The 17929-nt window shown below is 35.8% G+C and overlaps 2 protein-coding genes across 3 annotated transcripts; both read left to right on the top strand.

Annotated features, from left to right (window-relative positions):
• The first annotated feature begins 93 nt into the window (after positions 1-93).
• LOC114420286 (dynamin-2A-like) lies at positions 94-12680 on the top strand. Of its 2 annotated transcripts, none has more exons than XR_003668373.1 (22): positions 94-662; positions 790-840; positions 916-1036; positions 1124-1216; positions 1300-1361; positions 1503-1620; positions 2034-2376; positions 3312-3459; positions 4604-4705; positions 4816-4935; positions 5516-5599; positions 5680-5807; positions 6889-6973; positions 7085-7220; positions 8002-8078; positions 8785-8841; positions 9236-9383; positions 9499-9647; positions 10617-10730; positions 10813-10880; positions 11117-11354; positions 11607-11746. XR_003668373.1 is itself a non-coding variant. In XM_028386221.1 (22 exons), the coding sequence occupies exons 1-22, from the start codon at positions 531-533 to the stop codon at positions 12352-12354; spliced, it is 2745 nt and encodes a 914-aa protein (XP_028242022.1). In that variant the 5' UTR covers positions 96-530; the 3' UTR covers positions 12355-12680. The 2 variants fall into 2 exon arrangements, 1 of the variants encoding a protein (XP_028242022.1); XM_028386221.1 differs by lacking the exon at positions 11117-11354 and adding an exon at positions 12122-12680 and having other exon boundaries at positions 96-662; positions 11607-11782.
• Positions 12681-13497: 817 nt separating this feature from the next.
• On the top strand, positions 13498-17623 carry LOC114420289. The gene is made up of 8 exons (XM_028386223.1): positions 13498-14197; positions 14290-14411; positions 14521-14587; positions 14847-14897; positions 15623-15675; positions 15785-15995; positions 16593-16763; positions 17410-17623. Exons 1-8 carry the CDS (start codon positions 13556-13558, stop codon positions 17467-17469), a joined length of 1377 nt encoding a protein of 458 aa, XP_028242024.1. The 5' UTR covers positions 13498-13555; the 3' UTR covers positions 17470-17623.
• The last annotated feature ends 306 nt before the right edge of the window (positions 17624-17929 follow it).

Here is a 17929-nt window from a genome sequence, read left to right as displayed (position 1 = left end):
GCATTTTAATATGCATCCATTCTATTATAAGAAAAACATGCATCGGTTTCGGTTACTAGTTTTACATAAATATTAGTATGTATATATTTTGAGCCAAAACTGCGAGAGTCGCATACATAGAGACTAGAGTAGAAGGATGGCATGAACAAAATTTAAATTGATCGAATTACGCGATGATATTGACATGATTACCACACCCAAAAAGAAAAGGAAAATATGGACATGATTAGGCTTTTGTTTGTTTGTTTATCAAGGTTATTTTTGGGCATGGCCTAAGGTGTTTTAGAAGTGCGATAGAGCAAGTTGTTATTTTACTGAAAGTGATTTTTGTGGTAATAGAAATACAATAGAGGGATGCAATGCAATGCAACAAGGAAGAAGAAAGTTGCAATCCAATCGCAATCGCACTTGGTTTGGTACGGTGATTTAATTTGAGTTTGGTTAAGAGTCTCATCGTAGTGTGTCATTGCATTTGCAACCGAAGAATCAAATCAAATCGGTGGCCGGAAACTTAAGTTGGTTCAGATCCGATGGAGGCAATCGAAGATTTGGTTCAGCTCTCCGATTCTATGCGCCAAGCCGCCGCCGTCCTCGCCGACGAAGATGTCGACAACTACAAGCGCCCTTCCACTTTCCTCAATGTCGTTGCGCTCGGCAATGTCGTAAGTTTTTCTTCTCTCTACAATATCAATCAATCAATCATGGCACATGACACACTCTTTCTATTCACATATGTTATTTGTTGTGTTGGATTGGATCCGTTACAATTGCGGTGGTGGACTGGATCAGGGTGCTGGAAAATCTGCTTCCTTGAATAGCCTCATTGGACATCCTGTTTTGGTATTTCCTATTTGCCTCATCCTCCTCTCTTCTCTTTAGTCTCTATCTGCCGACTAAATCTGTTTGAAACTGCAGCCAACTGGTGAGAATGGTGCTACCAGGGCTCCCATTAGCATTGAATTGAATAGAGACACCTCTTTAAGCAGCAAGTCAATCATCCTGCAAATTGACAATAAAACTCAACAGGTTTCTGCAAGTAAGACCCACTTTCACACCACAATTGTTTCTGAATTAAATTATCATGTTTCTCATCCTCTTGCTCTTTTTTCATTTCTTTCTGTAGGCGCCCTTCGGCATTCTCTACAGGATAGACTAAGCAAAGGTTCATCTGGTAGGAGTCGTGATGAAATATATCTCAAACTACGTACCAGTACAGGTAAGCCCATTATCATATTCTATGTTGCTCCATGCATTGGATCATGAAACTTAATCATTTTGTCCTGTTCTAAATTTCTACAGCACCTCCATTGAAATTGATTGACTTGCCTGGATTGGACCAGCGGATAGTGGATGACAAAATGGTGAGTAGGTATATGTTATCTTGTCCTAAGTTTAAATTCAGCATGAGGGTATGTTTAGTTTTAATTATTTCTTATATCTATGGTTCTTTTTGAGGTATTCTCTCTGTAGAGAAGTTATGCCTTCTCTTTCATCATTTTTAGATCAGTGAATATGTTGAGCACAATGATGCTATTTTGCTGCTAGTAGTCCCTGCTGCTCAGGCGCCAGAAATTTCAACATCACGAGCCCTTAGAGTAGCAAAGGAGTATGACGCAGAATGTAAGTTTTCAGATTTTGTTTTTGTCCCCCTCCCCCCAAAAAAATAGCACTAAAGCATTTTGTTAACAGTTCTTGAGAGTTGATCCTTGCCTTGGTAATATTCCAAATGACTGAGTGGTTAGGGCATAGGAGTTTTGATTTTGCTGGCCTCATTTTTTTAAATAAAGTTGAATTTCAGCATGAGGTAAAGTGATCCTGTGCACCATTCCTTAATTCCAAATGGAATTTGTATGAGGGTGTGTATTACTGATATAAAGCCATTCATGAACCTCAACCTAACAGCTTAAGCATTTGGGAGAATTGGCCCTAGACCCAATTGAACCTCTTAAGCATACAAATTCCTTTCTTGTGTTGTAGCTAATTATCCTCATAGTACTAGTTCATCTAACCCTTTTTGTTGGTTTCAATTGTAGCCACCAGAACTGTTGGCGTTATCAGTAAAATTGATCAAGCTTCTTCGGAACCAAAAGCCCTTGCAGCGGTGCAGGCTCTCCTATTGAACCAGGGACCGCCTAAAACCTCTGATATTCCATGGGTTGCTTTGATAGGGCAATCTGTTTCTATAGCTTCTGCACAGTCTGGGAGTGGAGCATCCGAGAATTCATTGGAGACTGCTTGGCGTGCTGAAACTGAAAGTTTGAAATCAATATTGACTGGAGCCCCTCAAAGCAAGCTAGGTAGAATTGCTTTGGTTGAGTCTCTTGCTGGACAGATTCGCAATCGTATGAAGCTTAGGCTTCCAACTCTCCTCACTGGGTATGTATTTTTTACTAGCTTATGTTTTGTTGTTGTTTGTTGTCTGTTGTAAATATCATATTATTTGACAGAAAATTTTTAATATTCTATCTTTTGTTAGCACTGGTGCTTCAAAATTTTCTGTTTGTCGAGACTATTGATGTTCTTTTAAATAGGTTTATTAACATTTTAATGAATGAAAGGAGATACAACACAAAAATGAATAGAACTAGAGGGTTGCACTTGAACCTTCTCTACTCATGATGTGTCAAAATGCATTCCAATTTTTAATGTTATGTATATGTTCTGTCTTGTAAAATGTTCGTACATTGGGTTTGCTATAAAAAAGAAAGTAGTCTTATATACATACACACGTACATATAGGAGGCTATCAACTTTTCCCATTGTGAGAAATGAAAACTATAAATCTGGGTCATACAACCATACATGGATGGTCAAAATTAAAAGTTAGCTGCTAATGGTGACCAGTTAAAATCTCGTGCATTTTTCTTTGAATTTTAGCACTTCCAGTGATCTATATTTGTATTTTTCAATCCTCACTATAAGAATTCTCATTTGATACACTATATATATATATATATATATATATATATATATATATATTTGATGGGTACGAGTGGTTTAGGTTAAGGCTCAAACCAAACCATGATTTCCTTTTTCCTCAACCTTCTTCGTATGCTATCTACAATGATATATATTTGTCAAGTTGCATGGAATTTAATGCCACTAAATCAATGCATATTTAAAAGGAAAATATCAGAATATTTCTTAAACTTGCAGAACATGATAGGTGATGAGAGATTGTGTGATTCAATTTCTATTGATGTTTCTCACTATTTGTTTAATAAATTGATACCTAGTAATAAGTACTAACTACTAAACAATAAGGGAATGGACCTAAAATCTATTATAATCCTTTATTTGAAATGCTACAGTCTTCAGGGAAAGTCTCAAATTGTTCAGGAAGAGTTAGTGAAGTTTGGTGAACAAATGGTTAGTAGTTCTGAAGGTACAAGAGCTCTAGCCTTGCAGTTGTGCCGTGAATTTGAGGACAAATTTCTTCAACATCTTACTGGAGGCGAGGTTAGTATTTTTTGTCATTTATTTACATTTTATAGAAGCTAGGGTGCATGGTATTTGGTATTTTTTTGGGGAAAATTGGATGTTGTAAGAAGAGATTGGAGCTATTTCTCATGTGCCATATTGGGGATTTTAGGATGAGTAAAGATGACGAGGTCTTTTGGATGTCATGCTATTTATGCAGTTAGTTGGTGCCTTTAATTATGGATAAATGCTAGAAGCTTCAAGGACAATTGCTTACTGTTACCACTCCTTTAATTTAATTTGACCTTACTGATTTCTGTGTACTCATTTTTTTTATTGGATATTAAACTAGTGTGATTCGTTCAATTGATGTGTGTTTTTCCCCCTATCTAGAAAGATAGCTTGTCCTTGCTTTTTGTACTTTTCTGTCTCCTCTCTTTAACCGATTAATTTTCCTAATTCTTATAAAAAAATTCATTGAAGTGTTGAAATCATAGGGATTTAGGTTGAGAAGGAGGAAGAGAGAACATAGAGATTCTGAATAATATTCTCTCGTGTATAATGATGTGATGGTGTAATTCAAGGAGAAAACACTAATTTCTATATATACTGATAGAAATATCACATGGGACAAAGATTTGCAATCCCTTGACATGTCTATTATGAAACCCATTAAAAGTCCTTGTGCTTTGCACCAAATAGATACCAAACACCTTATCCCATGTCAAATGATGCACCAAAAGGGATCTGCTTAAAAATAAGAGCATTCTATTTCAACCAAATACCCCAAACTATATGATTGATTGCCCTGTACTTAAAAAAATTTAGCTTTAATTCTACCAAAATCATGAAAGCTAATCATAAAAAAATGTTCTAAGGATCTAGGTTCAGTAGGTTGCACCAAACATTCAGTGAAAATGATGAATAAATAGACAAATAAGTTGTGCATCAAAACAACGTAAATGAATGGAAACTTATCAAACTGGCTCTGAAAATGGTTCAAATGTTTGAACTCTTTAAATTGATTCTTGAATTGACCATATGTTTCTTATGCTTTTATTTTTCTTGTTTATTTCAAATAAAGAAGTTAGATACTTTGATTTTGGGTATGGGAATCCACCAATGTACAGTACAAGAATCCTATTTTTTCTGCATCTAAATTCTTTCCTTTATTTCCTTGCAGGGTAATGGTTGGAAAGTTGTTGCTAGTTTTGAAGGGAATTTTCCTAACAGAATCAAGCAACTTCCTATCGACAGACACTTTGACATAAACAATGTCAAGAGGGTAAACCTTCTCCCTTGAATTTGTCATATTGTTTAGGTAGAATTTAGTTCATTTTATTCTCTTGACACTTGAGGTGCTTGCTTCTATATTCCCATTTTGGCTTATTTCAGATTGTCCTTGAAGCAGATGGATATCAACCTTATCTTATCTCTCCAGAGAAAGGTTTGAGATCCTTAATTAAAGGCGTTCTTGAACTGGCAAAGGAGCCATCACGACTGTGTGTTGATGAGGTATGCTTCTAATGTGTTGTCTTGTTGATTTTTTTTTCAAGAGCTAAAGGTTACATATGTTTAAAAGGATTTCCCGAAATAGTTTGGGTAGTGGTTACAAATCTGACTATATGGGGCTCTTTCAAAAGAAAACAGTGGTATGTCCTTTATCTCCTGCTGGCCCTCTTAGTTGATGACTTACGAAGTTACATCAATAGTCTGAACAGTAGGTGGGGATCCTTTGGGGGTGGTTGTCAACCTTCAAAACTGGACGACTAATTACAAGGATGTTGCTTTTAGAATGTTACGTGCTTGCTTCCCAATCACTTAACATCAGAAACCAGTTCTCTTTTGATTAGATTCTAAATCATAATTGGCTCAAAAGAAATCCATGTCAATACTCTTTCAAATAGTTTAGTTATTGTGTTTAGCTGAGTTCGATTTATCTTGGGAAGTAGTGATATTTTAATGTTCTTTTGAAAATAGCTGTAGTTATTTACTATCTTTGTAATCATTATTATTATGAATAGATCACTCTGCTGAGTGGTATACTTGAGCAAATTCAGAAAATAAATTCTTTGTTTCTTTCTTCTGACATTAGGTGCATCGTGTGCTTGTGGATCTTGTTTCTTCTTCTGCAAATGCAACGCCTGGTCTTGGAAGGTATCCTCCATTCAAGAGAGAGGTAACAATGCTGTGCTGTAAGTTACATGTAACTTGGTTTGTTTTTTAGAAATTATCTTGCTCATTTGTTGCAATTTTCAGATTGTGGCAATTGCAAGTTCAGCCCTAGAGGCATTTAAAAATGAATCCAAAAAAATGGTGGTTGCACTAGTTGATATGGAGCGTGCATTTGTTCCTCCCCAACACTTTATTCGTTTAGTGCAGAGGCGGTATGTTCAATATATGACACTTGTTACACTTTTTATTTATTTATGAATTAATAATCTTAATGTCCTTATTGGGTGCATTAATTTATTTTTCATACGTGAGACTCCTAGGATGAATTTGAAACTCATTAGAATCACCACCATTGATTTGAAATGTGACTTCTAGAACCACTTGGTATTCAAGTGATTAGAAATTTCATTGGGAATAAGTAAGTAAATATTTGGGATCTTAAAGATTTTTTGTTGGAGACAAAAATTAAAAGTCCAATGGACTAAGGATGGGAATACAACTTTTTAAGTTTTTTCAATAGATTGTCTTCGGGCAAAAGAAGAAGAATTTAATTAAGAAATTGGAATTGGAAAATGGGAGTTTTGTTAGGGATTCTAGGGTTATTGCATTTTGAAATTACCAGATTTTTTAGGGAGTTGTTTTTGGAGGATTGGTCTCCTAGACCATTTATAAAGCTGTTTGGAGTCTTATTTTGACTGAAAAGACAGTGAAGTTTCTCACTTTGCTTCTTTGTGGTCTTTTATTAGGGGGTTTTGGCGCATCTTCAGAGAGATTGGTCTGTTGTGCTACATATTTCTCTTCTTGTAGTGTTCAGTTTATGAAGATTTCTTATCATCTTGCATTTGTATATGTCTTTAGTCTTTTCTTTTTTGATAAATTCTTTGTTTATAAAAAGAGAATGAATACAATAATGAGTATTGACATTTGACATCCCTTTAAATTCATGGGATCTGTGTTAAACGATCTGTCAATCATTGCATTCTTTGCTAATAAGGAGCAAGATCATGCTCCTTGTTTGTTAAAAAGGGAAGGGAAATAATGCATACCGAGCAGTATTCATGGCTTGAATGCCTTTAGTATTATCCAAGTCTAATCTTGAACAAATCTGATGACTATTTCAAATTCAATATCCTGTTTTTCTCAACCTTCTATAGTATGGACATACATACAATAATCTCCAACTGTTTAATTGTTTGACTGAAGCTGTATATATATATATATATATATATATATATATATATATATATATATATTAATTTAATATGATTTAACACTTTCAAATAATTTCATTAGAATGGAAAGGCAACGCCGAGAAGAAGAGCTAAAGAACCGGCCATCCAAAAAGGCACTTGATGCAGAACAGTCAATTCTAAATAGGGTGGGGAATAATATACTTTAAAAATTACATACTTGAATTTGTTATAAATCATTTAAGTGTTTAAAATTTGGCTTTACATATACAAGATGCATGTTCTGTTTCCTTTTCTAGGCAACTAGTCCTCAAACAAGTCAACAAAGTGGGGGGAACTTAAAATCGATGAAAGAGAAATCCAGTCAGCAAGACAAGGATACACAAGAGGGATCTGGCTTGAAGACTGCAGGGCCTGAAGGGGAGATAACTGCAGGTTTTTATTATTCATCCCAAAATTTGTATTACAGGTCTAATATCACCAAGGTCTCTCTGTTTGGTCTCTTGTGCTGCACCATCATTGAAGTATTAACCTGATGGCTTCCTTTTTTCCTATCCTAGATCCAAAGCTTCAGTATTTGCATTTCTCAAACTCAAAATAGTTACCTCCATTTGCTCGGCAGTCATCCTTCTTATCCATACAACTTGCAATAGTAGGATATTTTCAAATATTATTTTGGCGCATCTTGCTTGTAGCTGATTGTTTAATCACTAAATTGATGATGGACAGATAGTATAGCATACAATCATTTAAAAAGACAGCCTTACTGAAGAATAGAAAAAATTGAGGATTCTTTTCCATTCCACACAACTTTATAAATAATCAACCAACATTAGATGATAAGATTATCTTGTTATATTTTCCAGTTAAGTTGTGACAGAATACAATGGCATAGTTAACCATATCTAGTGGTTGTTGGTGGATATCAACATATGTTAAGCTTTTGCCGATCAACTTACGAAAAACTAACAAATTAACTAACATTTGCCAATAAAAGAAATATGTGAAGCTTTTAATAATATAAATTATACAATTTCCACAGTCGCAATCCATTATTGTAGAGTACTCATTCATTTATTTTGAGGACCGCAACAGTTTCTATACCTTTCTTTCTGGACCTGCTGCCTTCTGTTTTTACCTCTCACGTAAGTAAGGAGTTGAATGTTTCTCAGTTTACAAGTCCTGTACTTTGAATTAATTTCAACTCTCAATGCAGGATATTTGTTGAAAAAAAGTGGAAAAGGTAGTGGTTGGAGCAGACGATGGTTTGTTTTAAATGAGAAGACTGGCAAGGTTAGTAAATTATCTTATCAATGCTGAATGACGCATTTCAAGACTGTTCTGGACCTTCTGGTTTAAACACTTGAGCATAGAAGCCTTGTAGCTGCACAGAAGTGTTTTATATGAATTAAAGCTTCTTTGGTGAAATTGAAAATGATATTTTGTGAATTTGTTTGCGGTATAGATGATAATGGCTTTTTATCGAAATGATTTTAATTTTACCTAGTTTCCAGGAACAACTTAGTATACCTTGGTTGTTGACATTTCCAGTAATTGCATTAGTTTGCATCTGTTTGAGCATTTGTCCAATGTGCTGGAATATGAGCCCATTCATGTTATGATTAGAGAGACTTTCACTTAAAACGGACAAGGCATTATACTGTTATGATAAACTGAAAGTTCCTATATGTATTGTCTCAATTTGTGTAAGTTCTATTTGGAGGTCCTTATAAATTATGGTTAGTGATTATACTATGAAGTGGGAGTACAAAGCATCCTTAACAAGGCTGAAAATTACTTAGCAATGTTCTTTTTTACATTATTTTCCATTACTTTCCCCTACATCCAACTGGCAGATCACTGGTTCCTGTATTTATATGTACATTAAGCTGCAAGATAACTATTTGTGCGTCATGTTATGATTGTTTATAATATCAGAATATGTCAATGCTTTCTGAACATGTGCTGATTTAACTATACTTATACTTCATATTGTCAGCTTGGATACACCAAAAAACAAGAAGAGAGACATTTCCGAGGAGTAATTACGTTAGAGGTATGAAATTTTTGGTTGATTTCTTCAATTTATGTTAGAAAGCTTACAAACTTCATGTTAACTGTTTCTGGGATAATTAAGAACAAACAAGGGCGGGCCAAATAACCGCAGAGTGTGATCAGTTAAAGAAGAGTATCATACTGTCTTGTGATTTAATCTTCTTATGGATATTGTCTCATGTGAGATGAAGTTCATTTATGTCTTCTTTAAACATTCTTTCTTGAGAGACAATTTTCATTTATGTTTTAAGTTTCACATTTGTAGTGGCATATAATCATGATTCAGACATAACAAAATGCTTTGTTTAAACAGAATTTGAAGTTGACTGGAATAATGACCATTGTTAAACCTTTCAGCACAGTAATTCCTGTTTTCATTTGGATGTACTAATCAGGAATGCAATATTGACGAGATTTCTGATGATGATGAAGCCTCCACAAAGAGTTCCAAGGATAAAAAGTCAAATGGACCTGATTCTGGAAAAGCATCAAACCTTATTTTCAAGATTACAAGCAAGGTCCCTTACAAGACTGTTATGAAAGGTAATCCCTCTTGTTCTAATTTATGGTTCCTCCCCCACCTGTTCCAATTCCAAAATGCATCACCAGATCTGAACAATGCCTCGACTGTGACAATATTAAATCATACATTTTGCAGCTCAAAGTGCAGTTTTGTTAAAGGCTGAGAGTATGGCAGATAAGGTTGAGTGGATCAACAAGTTAAGAAGTGTTGCACAGGCTAAAGGAGGTCAAGCCATTGGTGAACCTAGTTTTCCTATGCGACAAAGCCTTTCTGATGGTTCTCTTGTAAGTTTCTATTTGTTCTCTTTTTTGTGATTCTCTTAGCATTTGGGCTTCGGGCCTAACTTAATTCCACAAAATCAGCTTGTAAGAGGAGAAATGCCCAAGCTATATAAGGATTTCATTTGTTTTCATTTGTCATATCTCTAGTTGATGTGAGATATCAATTTCTTAAGAGTCAATGTCCTGGCGTCTACACTCTGCGACGTTTTACTTAGCTTTTTTGGTCAACCCCTCCATAGGTAGCCCTTTCTAAGACACTAATATCCAACTTTGATTGGTCTCAATTAAGGTAACTTTCCAACACGCCCCTCATGCCTAGGGCTATGGGCCAAGAGCTTGGCAATGCAAGTGGCCCAATGATGAATCTAGGATAAGCTATGATATCATTTCAGAATTTGAGCTTTGGGCCTGACTCAATCTAACAAAATCGGTAGGTAAAATGAGGATTGCCAAAGCTTTGCAAGGACTACATTTGTCATAATTTTAGTCGATGTGGGATCTCAATTTCTTGAGAATTGATATTCCGGCAGCTTCACTCTATGACATTTCACTTAGCCTTTTTTATTAGTTCCTCAGTAGGTAGCCATTTCTGAGATATTGTCAATCAACTCTAATAAGTTGCAATTAAGCGGGCTAGGGGTGATTGTAGTTAAGGCAACTTTCCAACAGATTCACTTAATAGACCAATTAAACACTTAAATTTCATTCTTCCCCCATCATTGGTTCTCACATTTCTTGGTTTGTTTGGGATTAATTTGTTGAGTACAAAAAAAATCCTTTAATAGCATCCTTCCTCTAGTAAAGATATTTATACAGAAATAAATTATGACTTCTTGGAAGTTAGGATGGGATCCTTTACTTATTGTTGTTAGCTTTTTTAGAAGGTACAAACATGAACCAATTTACAGTCCATCTAGGATTCACTTTCGGATTCTCATAACAATTTCTCCATGTTGCAAAAATCGTCCGTAGGATACGATGGCCAGAAAACCTGCAGATCCAGAAGAGGAGCTCAGATGGATGTCTCAAGAAGTGCGTGGTTATGTTGAAGCTGTTCTTAACAGCCTCGCTGCAAATGTTCCAAAAGTGAGTTTATTTTATCAACTACCATAGTTCTTCTCTTCTGATTTGACGCGGTTTGTGAGATGATTTCACTTTGACTGAGCAGGCAGTTGTTCTTTGCCAAGTAGAGAAAGCCAAAGAAGACATGCTCAACCAGCTATACAGTTCCATCAGGTTGGTGCTGTCTCTTCTCGCCGTACTGTCTGATGATCATTGAGTGTGTTGTTTCTTAACGGATATTATGTAATGTACTGGCATTCAACCTATATTCACTCCTTTCACTGGTCAAAATATTAATGTTCATGCAACCTAAGTGTTATATCAACCACATGTACATATTTGATCATAATGTGAATGCTCCTATATGGATTTTATGTTTTTTTTTTAATGCTTTTCTTGGACATGTCTAGGGGATCAACACAAAGACACTTTGGGCATACAAGTAGGCAAAGCTTGTGAAGTTGCATAGTGTATTTGGTTGGAGCAGTGTGCTTGCATATTTAATGATGTTCCTTGCATCTTCAACTTGTTCTTGGATAGGATTATATTTTTGGTGTCTCTGATGTTTTGCCTATGGCTACTTCAAGGGAGTTGCCATTTCTGATATATAGACAGACTGGGCAGATGTGCTAGTCTTGATTATTTTAGGTTCCTTCTTTTTTCTTGGCTTTTTCTGTTCAGTATGATTTCTCTGTGATCTTATCCTATCCCTTGTCATACTTTCCCTCTTTTCTTTCTTACAACTTTTTTTGTTTCCAATAAATAATAATACTTAAATATTTGATTATATTCATTAATTCATTTTCTTTTGAATGCTTCCACTTATTTACAATGTGTGCTTCAGGAGTGAAACATTTGACAGTCAAAATTAAGTGTCTTTTTTAATGCTGTGGTTGGCAGCGCTCAAAGCTCTGCAAAAATTGAGGAGCTGCTCCAGGAAGACCACGATGTCAAGAACAAAAGGGAGAGAGTTCAGAAACAGTCTTCCCTTCTTTCAAAACTCACTAGGCAGCTTGGTGTCCATGACAACAGAGCGTCTGCAGCATCCAATTGGTCTGATAAAGGGAGTGCAGCAGGTATAAGTCTTCAAATTTGCTTGAGGTGTATTCTTGGAATTTTGTTATGTTCCATGTTATATAATATTTACTTTCCATGAAAGCTTTAGCTGGTTTGCTATCTCTGTTTCGCAAGAACGCTAGCTGTTGTTAAAGAAAGAATATGGTGATGAGATGATGGTATATAAATTTTGTAGTAATTCTCTTGAAATGTAATAGTTGTTGAACATATATAATGCATTAATTGCAGACTTCTCAAAGTAACCACTTTTGCATAGAATCTTCATATGCATCAGTAAATAATTATAAGCTATTATTTTGTTAACTTTTTATATAATTTCGACAAACAAATTTATGCAGAAAGCAGCCCAGGAAGCTCTGGACCCTCATCAGTTGATGATTGGAGGTCTGCATTTGATTCTGCTGCCAATGGTCCAAGCGACTTGCCGTCTAGGTATGGTTCTGGTGGTCATAGTAGACGATACAGTGACCCATCCCAAAATGGTGATGTGAGCTCAGGCTCAAATTCTAACAGTCGTCGGACGCCGACTCGGTTGCCCCCTGCTCCCCCGCATTCTGGTTCAAGATATTAAATGACGCCACATATGGTTTTAATCAAAATTATGCATTCTTGTCGGATGAACACTTTCAGTTTTTTCTACTTATATCGAGACTGTCCCACCTCCTTTTAGACTTTAGTCGGAATGTTTTAGTTTTGTAGATAAGGAAAGTATTGCTATCACATTCATCTTCAGGTCATACGCAGTATGCGTCCAATTTTATTCCCTTACTGGGTATGTGGGGGCATTGTTGGGTGAGATGATTTTGCCTGCCCAACATTCTTTTTCCTCTTACAAATGTAATTGTTTTGTATGCAATGTGATTATCAGCATTTACAGAAATCCGCATTAATCGCGACTGCCTTTTGTTTTTTCCGCACCTTTATTAAACACTAAATTGTTTCTGGTTAGATATATGAAAACCTTTGCGATTTTCATGGTTAGAATTCACTATTGAACAGGTGTCGTTGATCAAGATAAAACCTTTTAGACCCTTCGTAATTGAAAAATCCTGAGCACAAACTTTGGACTGGGAAAATAATGAATCGACGTGTAGGGCTCAAGGAAGTTTTTTAAGATAATACGTTGTCATGTCGCGCGTGTCGAAGTCTTCATCATAGACGGGAGTGTCAACGAACCACATCAAGTTTGTTTCAATCTTCATTTCTCTTTAATGGCGAGATCCCCCTTGTCTTCTCTACTTGTGTGGACAATAGTGATCAAGGAGAATCTCTAGTGACTCCTTTGCATGCTATAGTATCTTCCACGTGCACCTTGCCTTCACCGACTTTGGCGATTTTGTTTAGGGTTGTTGATTTAGGGGCTTTGTTTAGGGTTTGGTGTTGATGTGGGGATTTTTGTTTATATTTTTTTTTCTTAATTTGATGATTGTGGCCAAGAAAAAAGGAGAAAGGGTTGCTCATTTGAAAATTTTATTTTCAATTTGTCATCGATTTGGTAATTGTTTATGATTTTCGTTATTTCAGATTTGAGAATTAGGAAGAAGCAATTTTTTTAGATTTTTAACCAGAAAATGTTTGACACCAATATAAAAGCTTAACCCACCATTTTTTTTTAATGATTTTTAACCTAATATAAAAAAAATATCACATCATCACTTAAGTTAACAAGCGCGTTTATCATAAATGCCCAAAGACTAAAAAGTTTATTCTTAAAAGAATAAATACATATTATCCTCCCATGTATTGTATTTGTGGGGAGAGAGAGCGAGTGGATGTGGTGTTCCGGAGAAGTTGGAATGGCAGCGGTTAGTGTTAGTGTTACTGTGAGAGTGAGGTGGTGCACTCGAAAACCACCCACTCCAACTCCAACCAGATTCAGCGTTAATGCTCTGTTTGGTGATTGGGGATTTGGGAATAGAACAAGGAACTCCCTTCAGCAGCAATTCACGTTCACTCTTGCTGATAGTAAAGTGATAAGCGTGTCGGTTGTTTCTTCGATCTCAGATGTTGCATCGAGCGAATGGGACGCTTGTGCTTTGGATGCGACTGGCCCTGACAACTTCAATCCATTCCTTTCGCATGCCTTTTTGTCGACCTTAGAGCACTCTGCTTCCGCTGTCAGGGAAACTGGTTGGATCCCACACCACATCGTTGCCAAAGCCAACAACAACAGCAACAACAACGTTGTAGCCGTTGTCCCACTCTATCTTAAAACCCACTCCTACGGCGAATTTGTTTTTGATCATTCTTGGGCTAATGCTTACCATTCTTATGGCTACAATTATTACCCCAAGTTACAATCTTGTGTCCCCTTCACACCTGTAACTGGTCCAAGGATCTTACTTCGTAACACCTCCTTCAAACATCAAGTTTTCGACATTATTGTCTCCGCAATGAAGGAACTCGCTCTCACCGTAATACACGTAACCTATGCTTGTTCTGTTCTATTGTTAAATTGTTAAACTAAATGCATTTGCTAAGTATCTCTTGGCATTCGCATTCGCAGTCCCAGCTTTCATCATTACATGTTACTTTTCCCTCTGAAAATGAGTGGCACAAGCTCACTGAGAAAGGCTTCCTCCCCAGGATTGGAATGCAGTACCACTGGAAAAACCGTAACTACAAAAAGTGAGTCATCCATGATATTAGATTCTACTTTGGGGGATGGACTGCTACTGCTACCCATCCCATTCCCATTACCATATAGCTTTAGACTTTTGCTGTTTTATGTTGGCAGTTTTGATGACTTCTTGATGGACATGAAGCAAAGTAAAAGAAAAAATATACGTCAAGAGCGCAAAAAGGTTGATATCTGCAGATTTTATCAACTGGTCTTAGAGTTCTATCCAATAGCACTGTCCTCAGTGTGTGTTTTTATTTCTATTCGTCAATAATTGCCTTTTCTCTTTCATTCTGGCTGTGATATATTATAATCAGAATGTTCTGCGGAAAATGGTTTCTTTTCTTTGGATCACCATGGGCCAAATGATTCTAGATTTTAAGTGACACCAATGCAGTTGCCCGGATAGTTTTAGCCTCAAATTATATGATCTTTGTATGCAGATCTCAGCCCAGAACTTGATTATGAAACGCCTCCGGGGTTATGAAATAAAGGTACTTTACAGGATGTCTGTATTTAAAAGGGTTCCATTCACTCTGCATACTTTTTGAAGATTTACAGAGGATGCTTTGTGGCAAATTATATATAATTATGTGTTTTATTTGTACCAGATATTAGTGATCTTCTCCATTGGGAAGGATATTAAAATCGCCTTCAACTTATTCCTACAAGATGGGATTTTCTAAGATAATAGTAGCATATTTACCATCATCATAAGTTAATTAATGCTAAACTAAGGGTAACTTACAGCTTATACTCACCAATTTTAACCAATGTGCAGATAGTCCTTAGGGTTCGGATTGACGCAAATGATCCCCTAAAGTTCACAGTATGCCCAAAAAACACTCTGTTAGTCAAACAATTAAATATTTGAATGACATCGTCACATAGCACCAAAACAGGAAATTGCAAATGTTATCTGGAATATCCAAATCTTCACTTAAAATGGTTTAATCATACAGCTTTTAGTGCCTTTTTATCATGTAGTTAAAATGGTTTGAAATATATGTTCATCAGAGCATTCTCTCTAGACTATAATGCTCTTACTCTTTACACATTTGACAGCAGTTCAATTTTGGTCTGCACTTTAATATATCCTTGTGATGATTGTACTTTTGTTTATCCTTGAAGATATTACAATGGTGTACTTTAGCTGGAAAAATTTAGGTTGTGTTTCTTTCTACTTGCTATCTTAAACGTTATGTTTTTGTATCGGAAGGCTAGGCACTGGGATTCCTTCTACTCTTTTTACAGGAACACAACTGATAACAAGTATGTTGCCCTAATGGAACCTTCAAATTTTGATTTGAAAAAAAAAAGTTTGATGACATGGGAATGGTTGAACTGTCAGTATTTAGTATTGTTGTTTGTCTACTGACAGATGGGGCACTCCTCACCTGACAAGGGAATTTTTTCATGAGCTGGGAGCAAAAATGGGAGATAATGTGCTACTTGTGGTGGCTGAAGAAGGGGATGAACTAGTTGCTGGAGCCCTAAATCTTATCGGAGGAGATACCTTGTTTGGGCGCCTATGGGGATGTCAGCCACGAAGTTACTACCCAAGTTTGCATTTTGAAGCGTGTTATTACCAGGTACATGTGTCTCATTATTTTTTTCCCTCAATTATTGTTAGATGATTATTTCCATTTTTTGCTAGGTTTTGGTTTTATGGTTGGGGAATAATGCTGTAGTTTTTAATCAGATGTTTCCTCCATTGCATCTTTTTATGGAATAGACTTCCTTTTGGTTCCCACTGGGTGTCAGCTTAGAATGTTCTTTTCCTTTCTCTTGAACCTCTTGTTTGGCCGCTCTTCCACCTATTGTTTGGTTGAAAGGAGATCTTTTCCTCTTCTTTCAAATTGTTTGAGTTCTAATTTTTCCACCTTCTCCATTTTTTTGTTTATCAACCCCCTCCCCTCCACCCCTTTTCACTTTTATTCTGTTATTTGGCTTCATAGTGTTCATGGAAGTTTCAGGAACAAGAAAATTCTTTATTTTTCTTATTTGATTTTATTTAACGGGATATGTTCTCCTTTTCATTTTTGGACTACAATAAACTTTTTTTTCTTTTATCAAGAGAAGTAAAACCAAAACTATACTTGATCACTTCTCTCATTTGTACATAATTCAGATGTGGTATATATCAGGGAAACAAATAATGTATTTACAATTTTGTCTTGACATCACAGGCAATTGAAGCAGCTATTGAACTCAATCTTAAAACTGTAGAGGCAGGAGCTCAGGGTGAACACAAGATTCAGCGGGGATATCTTCCTGTGACAACTTATAGCTGCCATTACCTTATTGATGAAGAATTTAGAGAAGCTATACAAGATTTTTTAATACGTGAAGCTGCTCAGGTATGATGAATTGTCAGTTAAAGTAATTCCTTTGAACTTATTGAAGAAATGCAGCCAAGATTTATATTTTGATCTGCATCTTTACTTACTCTTGTTTAAGTATTACAAACATTTATCTAGTAAAATCGTATGACATGATATGATTGTAAAATACTTTTAGTTGGCATTTCTCCTATTAGGATTTCTCCTCAATCATTAAAGCCGTGATGATGGGATAATGTTGTATGTGAGGGTCTAGAAAAAAAAAATGTAGTTAGACTGTTAGAGTCATATCCAATGTAGATTCTTGTTACCCTTATACAAGTTTTAAAACTTACGATTGTTTTTTGTTCATAATTGCGTTCACCAAAACAACCCTCCACTTAGCTGAAAAAAGAAGAGAATCTAAAAATGCTATTTTTCGATTTTCATAGAAGATGTAGAGCCTGGTGGAGTATCTTCCATGCCACCTTTTTCGTGGTTGCTCTCACGTACCTTTTATTTTCACAATTGTTATAAGCCACAAAGGACGTAACCTTATTTTTTTTCTTTCAGAATGTGAGTGATTTTAGTATTCGAGCTAACCATTTGGGCACTGTTTGAAGAATGTTCCACAATTCACGTGTTGTAAAATAGTTTATTTACCGTGACTTTTTTGGCTCTACAGGTGAAGCTAGTTATAAAACTCTTGCATGATTCTGGTCCTTTTAAGGAAGGTATCCTTTAGAAAGTAAATTTATGGGTATAGTATTTGCAAATATGTATATGATTGTAATAATTTATTTATAATTTAGCAGAAATGTATATACAGCTGAAGTAATGAGTACGTTGGGTATTTGGTACAAAGATGAATGATGCATGCGTGCGCATTGTTAGAGTAATTCTGTGGTAGTTGTGTGCTGTGTTGCCGGTGAATTAAATACGAACATCTCCAATCGTCCAACTATGATAGAATTGCTGAGAACTCATTTTGTTGGACTCTATAATACCACATTAAATTTAAGAATCCCAACAAGTTTTCTCTACAATGATACAATGCTTAAGAACTTGAAATGAAAGAATAAAATGCCATGAGAGATGGTCTAACAGTATTGGTTTGGTAGGTACATTAAGTGGGTGGAGTTTTCAACATTATAAATCCCATTGGAGATAAAATGATAAGTTGTACTGTAATATCTAACTTAACG

Source organism: Glycine soja, chromosome 7, assembly GCF_004193775.1.
Source record: "Glycine soja cultivar W05 chromosome 7, ASM419377v2, whole genome shotgun sequence".
NCBI lineage: Eukaryota > Viridiplantae > Streptophyta > Magnoliopsida > Fabales > Fabaceae > Glycine > Glycine soja.
This window is presented reverse-complemented; position numbering and strand designations above follow the sequence as displayed.

Excerpts from the sequence above, each read along its gene's own strand:
- LOC114420286 (XM_028386221.1), top strand. The coding sequence starts at position 531 with ATGGAGGCAATCGAAGATTTGGTTCAGCTCTCCGATTCTATGCGCCAA. Across the intron at positions 1,037-1,123 it reads AACTCAACAGGTTTCTGCAA|GCGCCCTTCGGCATTCTCTA; the intron begins GTAAGACCCACT and ends TTCTTTCTGTAG. Across the intron at positions 4,936-5,515 it reads CACGACTGTGTGTTGATGAG|GTGCATCGTGTGCTTGTGGA; the intron begins GTATGCTTCTAA and ends TTCTGACATTAG.
- LOC114420289 (XM_028386223.1), top strand. The coding sequence starts at position 13,556 with ATGTGGTGTTCCGGAGAAGTTGGAATGGCAGCGGTTAGTGTTAGTGTT. Across the intron at positions 14,198-14,289 it reads TGAAGGAACTCGCTCTCACC|TCCCAGCTTTCATCATTACA; the intron begins GTAATACACGTA and ends TCGCATTCGCAG. Across the intron at positions 14,898-15,622 it reads TCCGGGGTTATGAAATAAAG|GCTAGGCACTGGGATTCCTT; the intron begins GTACTTTACAGG and ends TTGTATCGGAAG.